The 10393-nt window shown below is 42.8% G+C and overlaps 2 protein-coding genes across 2 annotated transcripts; both read right to left on the bottom strand.

Moving 5' to 3' along the window:
• Positions 1–1591: 1591 nt before the first annotated feature.
• On the bottom strand, positions 1592–5026 carry LOC148677317 (P2Y purinoceptor 13-like). Its single transcript, XM_088620461.1, has 2 exons — positions 4785–5026; positions 1592–3331 (listed from the first exon to the last, which is right to left on the bottom strand). Exon 2 carries the CDS (start codon positions 3316–3318, stop codon positions 2299–2301), a length of 1020 nt encoding a protein of 339 aa, XP_088476587.1. The 5' UTR covers positions 3319–3331; positions 4785–5026; the 3' UTR covers positions 1592–2298.
• A 2532-nt stretch (positions 5027–7558) lies between these two features.
• LOC148677316 (P2Y purinoceptor 13-like) lies at positions 7559–9260 on the bottom strand. The gene is made up of 2 exons (XM_088620449.1): positions 9130–9260; positions 7559–8945 (listed from the first exon to the last, which is right to left on the bottom strand). Exon 2 carries the CDS (start codon positions 8930–8932, stop codon positions 7922–7924), a length of 1011 nt encoding a protein of 336 aa, XP_088476575.1. The 5' UTR covers positions 8933–8945; positions 9130–9260; the 3' UTR covers positions 7559–7921.
• Between the last annotated feature and the right edge of the window lie 1133 nt (positions 9261–10393).

Here is a 10393-nt window from a genome sequence, read left to right as displayed (position 1 = left end):
CCCCCTTCCTGATTTCTTTTTTTTTTGCATGTTTGTCACACTAACAAATTGAAATTTTAGACAACGATAACACAAGTAAACACAAAATGCAGTTTTTAAATGAAGGTTTTTATTATTAAGGGAAAAAAAATCCAAACCTACATGGCCCTGTGTGAAAAAGTGATTGCCCCCCCTGTTAAAACATAAATCAACTGTGGTTTATCACATCTTTGGAAAGCTGAGTTCAATTTCTCTAGCCACACCTAGGCCTGATTACTGCCACACCTGTTCTCAATCAAGAAATCACTTAAATAGGACCTGCCTGACAAAGTGAAGTAGACCAAAAGATCCTCAAAAGCTAGACATCATGCTGCGATCCAAAGAAATTCAGGAACAAATGAGAAACAGAGTAATTGAGATTTATCAGTCTGGAAAAGGTTATAAAGCCATTTCTAAAGCTTTGGGACTCCAGCGAACCACAGTGAGAGCCATTATCCACAAATGGCGAAAACATGGAACAGTGGTGAACCTTCCCAGGAGTGGCCGGCCGACCAAAATTACCCCAGGAGCGCAGCGATGACTCATCCAAGAGGTCACAAAAAAACCCACAACAACATCCAAAGAACTGCAGGCTTCACTTGCCTCAGTTAAGGTCAGTGTTCATGACTCCACCATAAGAAAGAGACTGGGCAAAAATGGCCTGCATGGTAGAGTTCCAAGACGAAAACCACTGCTGAGCAAAAAGAACATAAAGGCTCGTCTCAGTTTTGCCAGAAAACATCTTGATAATCCCCAAGAATTTTGGGAAGATACTCTGTGGACTGACGAGACAAAAGTTGAACTTTTTGGAAGGTGTGTTTCCCATTATATCTGGCGTAAAAGTAACACAGCATTTCAGAAAAGGAGCATCATACCAACAGTAAAATATGGTGGTGGTAGTGTGATGGTCTGGGGCTGTTTTGCTGCTTCAGGACCTGGAAGACTTGCTGTGGTAAATGGAACCATGAATTCTGCTGTCTACCAAAAAATCCTGAAGGAGAATGTTCGGCCATCTGTTCGTGACCTCAAGCTGATGCTCACTTGGGTTCTGCAGCAGGACAATGATCCAAAACACACCAGCAAGTCCACCTCTGAATGGCTTAAGAAAAACAAAATGAAGACTTTGGAGTGGCCTAGTCAAAGTCCTGACCTGAATCCGATTGAGATGTTGTGGCATGACCTTAAAGTGGTTAAGGCTCGAAAACCCTCCAATGTGGCTGAATTACAACAATTCTGCAAAGATGAGTGGGCCAAAAAGACTCATTGCCAGTTATCTCAAACGCTTGATTGCAGTTGTTGCTGCTAAGGGTGGCCCAACCAGTTATTAGGTTTAGGGGGCAATCACTTTTTCACACAGGGCCATGTAGGTTTGGATTCTTTCCCTTAATAATAAAAACTGCATTTTGTGTTTCCTTGTGTTATCTTTGTCTAATATTTCAATTTGTTTGATGATCTGAAACATTTCAGTGTGACAAACATGTAAGAAAATAAGAAATCAGGAAGGGGGCAAACACTTTTTCACACCACTGTATAGCAAGCTTATTCGTGTACGAAGGAAAAAAAAACAGCCAACTAATCATAAAGGAAAAAGATGTATTCAGTCATGTACAGTAAATTAAAAACATGACAAAACAGCTTGAATATGTATAAAACCCACGTTTCAAGTTAGAAAAAGAAAGAAAGGTAGCCACCTGTATGAAGATCATACATACAGTAGTTTTATACTTCAGAATTCCATGACTATTTTTCATCACTCAAAAATAAATTAAAAATTAAAAAATTCTTTTGCCCAGGTGGGACAGCATGATGGAGTAAAATATAATGCATCTTATCTGGATTAGCTTCTACAATGTCCCATACATTTTACAAGTTTTCTGAACTAAAATATTTGCACAAGTGACATACTGTATTTCAGTCCTCAGTACAGTCAGACAACGGCCAGATATCTTAGATATCAGCAGGCCTTAGTAAATCAACAATGCAGAAACAATGTGGTCCTGTAACAAATTCACAAAGCACCGTGTACGCCAAAACGCAATGATGCACTGGTACAACAGCCCCGACTAACTTGATGGTTTTGCAGAATTGTGTGAATATTCGTGTGTTGCACGACTTTGTCTTCTCACATGTCTGTCGTCTCTTTATTTTAGCCAGGTCTTACAGCTGCTAGCCTGCATTCACTGGGTTTGTGCAGAATGTGCTGTGCTTGTCTACAAAACCACTACGAATGGTTTTCATTGTGAAGGTAATCCTACTGTATTCTGATGGGAAGGCCGCATGTTACAAAGATGTTGCCTCAACTTTGGTAGAGGTTTCAGCAAACGAATCCGCTCCTTCAGCAGAGAGGCATTTAGACTTGAGCCGCAGGGCTTCAGCCAGCTTTGTCCTAAATGATTTGCACAGGAATATGTATATCAGGGGATCCAGGCAAGTGTTTGTGGCAGACAGCCAAAGGGTAGTCTCTTTGGTGATGTACAGCACGGTCTGCAGCACACAGCTGCTCGTGCTCCGGGTCTGGCTCAGTGTGTAGGGCACTCTGGCGAAGTGGAAGGGCGCGAAGCAGATGAAAAACACGGCCACCACGATGAACACCTTCGCCTTTGTTTTCCTGGTGGCGTTTTTGGCGGAGCTGCGGGAGTTCTGGTAGGACTCGTACACTTTCTTGCTGATGAACGTGTAGCAGAAGACCATCAGAGCCAGGGTGCCCCAGAAGAGGAACTGGCAGAAGTAGTTGACGGCCTCATGCCACTTCAGCCCCAGGGGTCCCTTAAGAGAGCTGCACTTTATTGTTGTGTTGAGGGGTGGGTCCCTGTTGGTCAGGACCATGTTGGGCAGCGCGGTCATGGAGAACATCACCACCCAGACGCCAACGGTCAGGACCTTCCCGGTGGTCACCTTCTGGATGAACAGCTTCCCGAAGGGCCTCACGATCTTTAGGTAGCGGTCGAAGCTGATCAGCCCCAGCAGTATGATGCTGATGTACATGGTCATGTAGAAGAGCACGGCAGAGTAGCGGCACGTGAAAGCCTTCAGCTGCCAGGACCCCAAGCCAGAGTCACCGAGCACTTTAATCAGTATGGTCACGGTCATTAGCAGGTCAGCGACCACCACGTTCTTGAGGTACACCACGAAGGTGGAAGAGCTGGGAATCTGGAAGAAGACCCAGGCGGCCAGGCTGTTGAGAAGGAGGGCCCCCAGAAACAGAAGTGAATACAGACAGGGGAACACGACTCCGGTGACACTGGTGTCCCGCGTGCACTTAGCTGAGGAGAGACTCTCGTTGATCTGGCTTGCATTCATATTTAAAACATTCCTGGAAAAGAAGCAGAACCCACTGTTACTTTCACAATCTCTAGGGAGCACCTGAAGAAGGCTCCACGGCCAAAACGTTGTGTTTTCTTTCTTCTCTTTTCAGCATGGAATAAGCCCTATTACTTGTTCCTTTGCAGCCTATGCATGCTGACGCGGCCCCCCTCCACCAGTCTAAGCACTGTTACATGCACTGGGGGTGTCAATGCCAGCATTTGAATAATTAAAATGTTAAAATGTTCTAGTCTCTCGGGGGGGAAAAAATAAGGTAGTCACCCTGCTGCATATTTTATAACTCGTTAATGTCGAACAGTTTTTAACTTTAACAGAAGTGTTGCATGTCATCTATCTCAACAGGACAGCATTCAGTTTGCTACTTTCTAACTCCAAATAAATTCCTTTTCATTGGACCTCATTGCGTGTTATTGAAAAAGAACAATTCTGCTGTGCAAAAGCCTAACTCATTTCGCCACAATCGACTCTTTTCACCCATTGCTTTGCCATCGTTATGCAGAAACTCTCATGTTGTTCTTCTGCTGAAGCTTTCTGTAACAGCCACAAGAAGTCTGTCTGAGAGATGTTTATTTTTAGATACAAAAACCTCCTTGTAGCCTCTTGTACATGTAGAGAGGAAGAACATTCGGCTGAAATAAAGAACACCAAACAATGAGCCAATGGTGATTGTGGTGGATTAGCTACTGCAACTCTTCATATTGGCTGATAATGTATAGTTTATCTTTTGTTGTGGTAAGCTTTTGAATATTCCGCTCAATGTTTCTTCTCCGACAAACTAAACTGTACTGTATTTAGTAGTGTCAATATATATATATATTCCTATACATTTACCATTTCAACATTTTACAACTTCTTACTATAAGAAGATTGGGAGAGTCACTTGTGTAGACGTGTTGCTCTGTGACAAGTTGTTTCACAGAACAATAGTATTTCACAACGTATGAGTTAGCTTAAATCATACAGTTAATTCAGTTAAAAAGTATAATGTAGATTGAAATGAAAAAGGGGCTTTTTATTGTTTTTTGTGTAAAAAGAGTATATGATAGCACCTGATCTCTTTCACTCAGTTCACCAAGGTGCGAGCAAAACATTTTATAATTCTCCTATTTCTGCATACTTAAAAAAAATTGAGCCAAAAATTCAAATAAAGCACACTTTTCAGAGTTACCATAAGATGATGTACATCATCATGGTAAAATGTTTTTTACGTGGTAAGAAAAACCCAGCGTGTTAAAAAAACAATAGTATTATTTTCCAAGTCTAGTATTGTGAAAGCACAGATGGTCTCAACAGCGCTGTGGACTATTAAGTTCCTATGGTTAATTATTCAAATGAAAATAATAGACAACGTTTTGCGCAAACATCTCATCGCTGTCACCGCAGACGTAATTATTACCTCTTCTGTATTCACCAGTGAAGAACAAAATGTAAACAGCACTTACCAGTAAGGCAGTCGGAAATATCTCAGCACAGCTTCACCTCTCAAGCGACGAGTTTAAAAGCTGTGGTGGCACTGAAATAAACTTTATGGTGCGGTAATGTTCCTTATTTTTAGTTTACTTCCTGCAATTAAAGTTTTCTCAGCCACTCTTGGAGAAGTGATGGCTCTGAGCTCTGAGCCTCTGCTCCTTGCGCAGCTTGGCAGTTGATGTAATTTCACCACTGTAGTGTGTCGTATGTCATCGTCACAGTGACAATAGTTCGATAGCTTTTGTGTTCTGAAGTTATCAGCTGTTGGCAACTAAATCCACACCTGTTGCGTTTCTTTGATGTCTGTTTCTGTGAGCAGCAGGTAGACTTGAACCACATCACAATGTTTTCTGGTGCATTTTCCAACTGAACGTTGCAGAGCTTTTTGCAGACTGTGCTGTAAATAGAATTATGCAGCCCTTTACAGACTGTTGTACTGTATATAGAGTCACAACATTTTACAGAACACGTGAAGAAGGCTCCACAGCTGAAACATTGCATCTCTTTTCTTTTCCTTTCAGCATGGAATAGACCTTTACCTCTTCCTGAGGATTTTGCGGACTGTGCTGTAAATAGGGAGTCACAGAAAAACATCAGAACATAGTCTACATCAGAAAAACAAGTGCGTGGAAGGATTTACAAATATTTGTATTTGCCCAATGGGTTATTCTGATGTGGAGTTTTTCTACTAAAAATTCAAAAGGCCTTTTTACATAATAAAACTTCACATAAACATTTATTATCCCTGGTGTACATCTCAAAGGTGCTATATTAATGTATTTTTTTAGATATGACAGAGGATTTCGGAGGGCGTACTAATAGGAAATGCAGTTTAAGTTCCACCCTCATTATATATACTAAAGGGCCTGGTGAGGTTGAAGCAGTAACCGCGGACTGCAGGCTGTCCTTTTGCAAACTAAGCTTATCAACTTTATGTGACCCAGATTTGAGCCAGCTAGATGCAGGTCTAAAGATGGTCTAAAAAGTTCAGATGGGATTAGTTTATCAACAAAGAGCTTGTTACCTTGCAATTTTATGTTGAAAGTGCTCCTGTATTGAAGTTGTGGTGATTTCTCTGTAGCACAGGTGGCATGGTTATTCATTCGTTATATCATTTTATCAGCAGGCCTGTGAATATTATATATTGCCAGCAGCCATATTACCCTGCAACTCACAACTGGCAACCCACTGAAGCTAAGCAGGTGTGAGCCTGGTCAGTACCTGGATGGGAGACCTCCTGCGAAAAACTAAGGTTGCTGCTGGAAGAGGTGTTAGTGGGGCCAGCAGGGGGCGCTCACCCTGCAGTCCATGTGGGTCCTAATGCCCCAGTGAAGTGACGGGGACACTATACTGTAAACAGGTGCCGTCCTTCGGATGAGACGTAAAACCGAGGTCCTGACTCTCTGTGGTCATTAAAAATCCCAGGGCACTTCTTGAAAAGAGCAGGGGTGTAACCCCGGCGTCCTGGCCAAATTTCCCATTGGCCCTTACCAATCATGGCCTCCTAATAATCCCCCCCTCTGAATTGGCTTCATTACGCTGCTCTCCTCCCCACTGATAGCTGATGTGTGGTGAGCGTTCTGGCGCACTATGGCTGCCGTCACATCATCCAGGTGGGGCTACACACTGGTGGTGGTGGAGGGGATCCCCATTACCTGTAAAGCGCTTTGAGTGGAGTGTCCAGAAAAGCGCTATATAAGTGTAAGCAATTATTATTATTATTATTATATTGAAATATATATGAATGTGAGATATTGAAAGAAAACAAGTTGCATCCATTTAACTATGGTATTTTTTTGGGTGAATTCCTGAATGTGCATACATGTTTTAGGAAGTGATTGCTAAAACAGGCAGTTGCACAATTTCCAAATAAAATAAACAAGGGAGATGCTATTATGCTGTCACGATCGCTAACCCCTCCTCTTAAGGGCGCTCCAGCCCTTCCTTGTTCTGCCCCATTGTCTGCACCTGGTCCCTAATCCCGCTCCCCCTTAAAAGCCAGACGTGGACCTTACTCCTGGTTCCTCATTGATTTCCACATCATGAGAGCCCGGGAGTCTTTCTGCGTCTGGCTCCGTTATGCTTTTAACTTTCTGTTCCTAGTTCCTGGTTCCCCTCGCCGGTTCCGACCCGGTTCCTGTTCCCCCCCCCCCTCCGGATGGATCGCCTGGCTATGGACTTCAGCCCTTGTTTCTGATTTCCCGTTTGGATTTCCTACATGGATTGTTCGCCTGGATTCACTTCCCCTGGACACCTGCACGGCATGGACACGCCCCCCCCGTCTCCAGACCCTTTTCCTGCATGACCATTTTCCCCCTTGTGTCGTCACTATTCTGGATCGTGTCGTCCGCATAGGGCCCGGAAAGAACTGTACGTGACATATGCATTGTTCTTCCATTACAAAATCGTTTTTTTTTCAAATACATGACGATCTGTTAAATAAGCAGTTTGTCATGTCAGATGCATTTTATGAGGAAATGAAAGAAATGTGTATGAAGGACTGCATTCAAGAAATGGTGGGCAGTGGCTCAAAAGGGCAGAAGGGGCGCTTTCTGGGTCGGGCTTTGTTACATTAGAGTATCCTGGACACAAACCAGTGCCCGCTCGTGTTTCTGTGTTTTTCAATTTTATAGGACGTTTGGATGTGATTTCAGAGGCATTACAATATTCACAACCTTCACAAAAATGGTTGTCCATAATTGCTGATTATGTTGATTAACAGACGATGAAGAATTTAAAATGCATGTTAAGTACAAACTGTTAAAAGTTTTATTTATGAAACAAAAATGTACATTGTTACAGAGCTTATGTCTTTGATAACTACTGACATTGATTACCATCGCACAAAAATGCTTATAGTAAATTGAATGACCACTGATATACATAGTATACATATTTATTCTTAACCAACTGTAACTATAATTCAATAAAAAACTATTTTAAATAACTGCCAAAAATCAAAGCATCCACCTATACAGTTTTTTTTGTGTACAGTATGTCAACAGAACTCATCTCGATGTGCAGATGGATAATTCTCTTGTGGGACCACGTTAGCAGGTTCTGGTGGCTCCTACTGTATATTGCTCACCGAGGTTTCGATGTGTTCGTGTTACATGGACGTCTCATAGTAGTTTGAAGAGACTTCCTGGCCCTTTGAGTAATTCGTTTTTACTGGCCGGCTGCTTCTTATGCTCACGGTCCTGATGAACCTTCTCCGAAAGGATTTGCACAAATATAAATAAATGAGGGGATCCAGGCAGGTGTTAGTTGAAGTCAGCCAGAGTGTAAATTCTTTCACTAAGTGCAGGGATTTGGACAGGCTGCAGCTCCTCCCGGGAGTCTTCAGAATGTAAGGTATTCTAGCAAAGTGATAGGGTGCAAAACACAGGAAGAACACGGCGATGATGACATACACCCTCGTCTTGGCTCGCCTTTTGTCTTTTTTGTTGTTACTCTGGGATCTGCGATAGGACTCGTAAATCTCCTTGCTTATTAGCAAGTAAAAGACAACCATCACAGCAAAGCACACCCAGAAAATCACCATGTTGATTTTTATCACTGCGTAGTGCCAGTCCTGGCCGAGGGCTTCCTTCAGGCAGATACAGTTGAGCGTTCCGGAGGCGTTGTCCCGTCTCGGGTCGGTCAGTATCATGTTCGGCATGGCCGTCGTAGAAAATAACGCAACCCAGATGATGACGGCCGCCGTTTTGCCGAAGGTTTTGTTCCGCACGAAGGACGTCCCGAACGGGCGCACGATTTTGAGGTACCGATCCAGGCTGATGAGCGTCATCAGGATAATGCTGATGTACAGGGTGAAGTAGTAGACCACACTGGAGTACTGACAGGTGATGATTTTCAGCTGCCTCGGCGCGAAACTGGCTTCACTGAGGGTTTTCAATAGTATGGTCACGGTCATCAGCAGGTCAGCTATGATCAAGTTCTTGAGGTAGAAGAGGAAAGAGGATGCACACTGGACATGAAAGGATATCCAGAGGGCCACTGTGTTTAAAAAAGCAGATCCCAAAAAGACCAGCGCATACAGGCAGGGGAAGAGATACATTGTGAAGGTGTCGGACTCTGTCGCGTTGGAAGATGTGCGATTTGTAGTAGCCTTATCCATGATGGAGCTTCACCTTGAAATTAGAAAACGGGCAAAGTCTGTTTTTTGCAAAATTTAAATCCGTCTTTGGAGATTGTTGCTTATTTAGCATTAATATTTGCTAGGGGAGGTAAGCCCCATGTTTCCAAGCAACATAACTGTTAATCAATCAATTAATTTATTACCTTGCCATTTTTTCAAAAAAGTAGTGTACTTACCCTCTTTTTTCTTTAGGCCAAAAATGTGGTCTCTCAGTTGCTCCTTGCTGGACTGTGCTATCTGATGAGGCTTCCAAATAGAAACATTTCGTGTGCAAGGTGCCTCTGCCTTCTCTTCTGGTATTTTTTCAAGCACGTGTGTCTGAACGTGTTTTCTTTGGAAGCAGGTAACTTCATCTTTATTTAGAATGTGGTAACAATGAATGTAATCTCTAAAGTTCATCTGCAGCCCCTTTTTATTTAAATAAGAGATAAATCTGATAAGAAGAGGTGTATGCAAACTCAATGAGACATGCCAGAGTCTGTCCTGTGCCTTTTATTCATTTGGAATGAGTGTCTGATGCATGTGAACTTTATCTTCACATTTGTGTATGCTAGCTTTGCATTGTTCCGTTACCTTGCGCAGGCAGACCATCGCGTGATGTAACAGTGCAGCACTGTCTGGAATATGCCCAGTGCTCTCCTCTTTAATTCAGCTTGCAGTGCTGTATTAATGCTCGTCTTAAAATAATAATAATAATAATAATAATAATAATAATAATAATAATAATAAACAACTTTATTTTATATAGCTCCTTTAAAGGTGGCTTCTCAAAGCGCTTTACAGGATGACAACAACAATAAATAAGGAGAATGCAAAGATAAAACACAATTACAATATATAGAGGAGACTGTGGATGGTGGTACTAAGAAAATAAATCTTGTTCCAAAGTGGTGAATGGTAGCGACTCTTGTCTAGACACCGTTACCGCATCACAGTCGTCCAGTCATGTTTACTGTATGTGGGTTGGCACTGCCAGTCCTGAGGCAGCGCACCTGCTCTGTGTCAGGGACACAGGAAGTTCTGAAGAGCAAATCTTGATCCCGTGGAACAGGGTAAGGCTGAGCGCCCACGCATATTCTGGCAGATGTCAACAGCTGCTAATGGTTAGTATTCCGCTGAATTCAAATCACCTTGAGGGGAACCTGGACCGCACTGTCCAGACACGTGTCAAGTCCACAGTGCCATGGGGAGTTTGAAAGCATTTGAGAGGCACAGGGGAGCGGCATCAATGCACAAATGCCATTTTTCTATTATGAGACAGGCTGCAAATGAGAGTTGGCCTTTTGATGCATCAAACTGTATTTAGATGGCAGCTAAGAGCTCGTTTGTTATTGAGGAGCTCATTCAGACAGTGTTGGTCAGAACATGGCTGGAATGTTCCTGGCTCCACATAAACACTTCCTCTTGTGCCCTGACTTTCTGGGCACGAGCTCTTTATGA

Source organism: Lepisosteus platostomus, chromosome 2, assembly GCF_059453375.1.
Source record: "Lepisosteus platostomus isolate fLepPlt1 chromosome 2, fLepPlt1.hap1, whole genome shotgun sequence".
Classification (NCBI taxonomy): domain Eukaryota; kingdom Metazoa; phylum Chordata; class Actinopteri; order Semionotiformes; family Lepisosteidae; genus Lepisosteus; species Lepisosteus platostomus.
The sequence above is the reverse complement of the archived record's forward strand: the minus strand, read 5'-3'. Positions and strand labels throughout refer to the sequence as shown.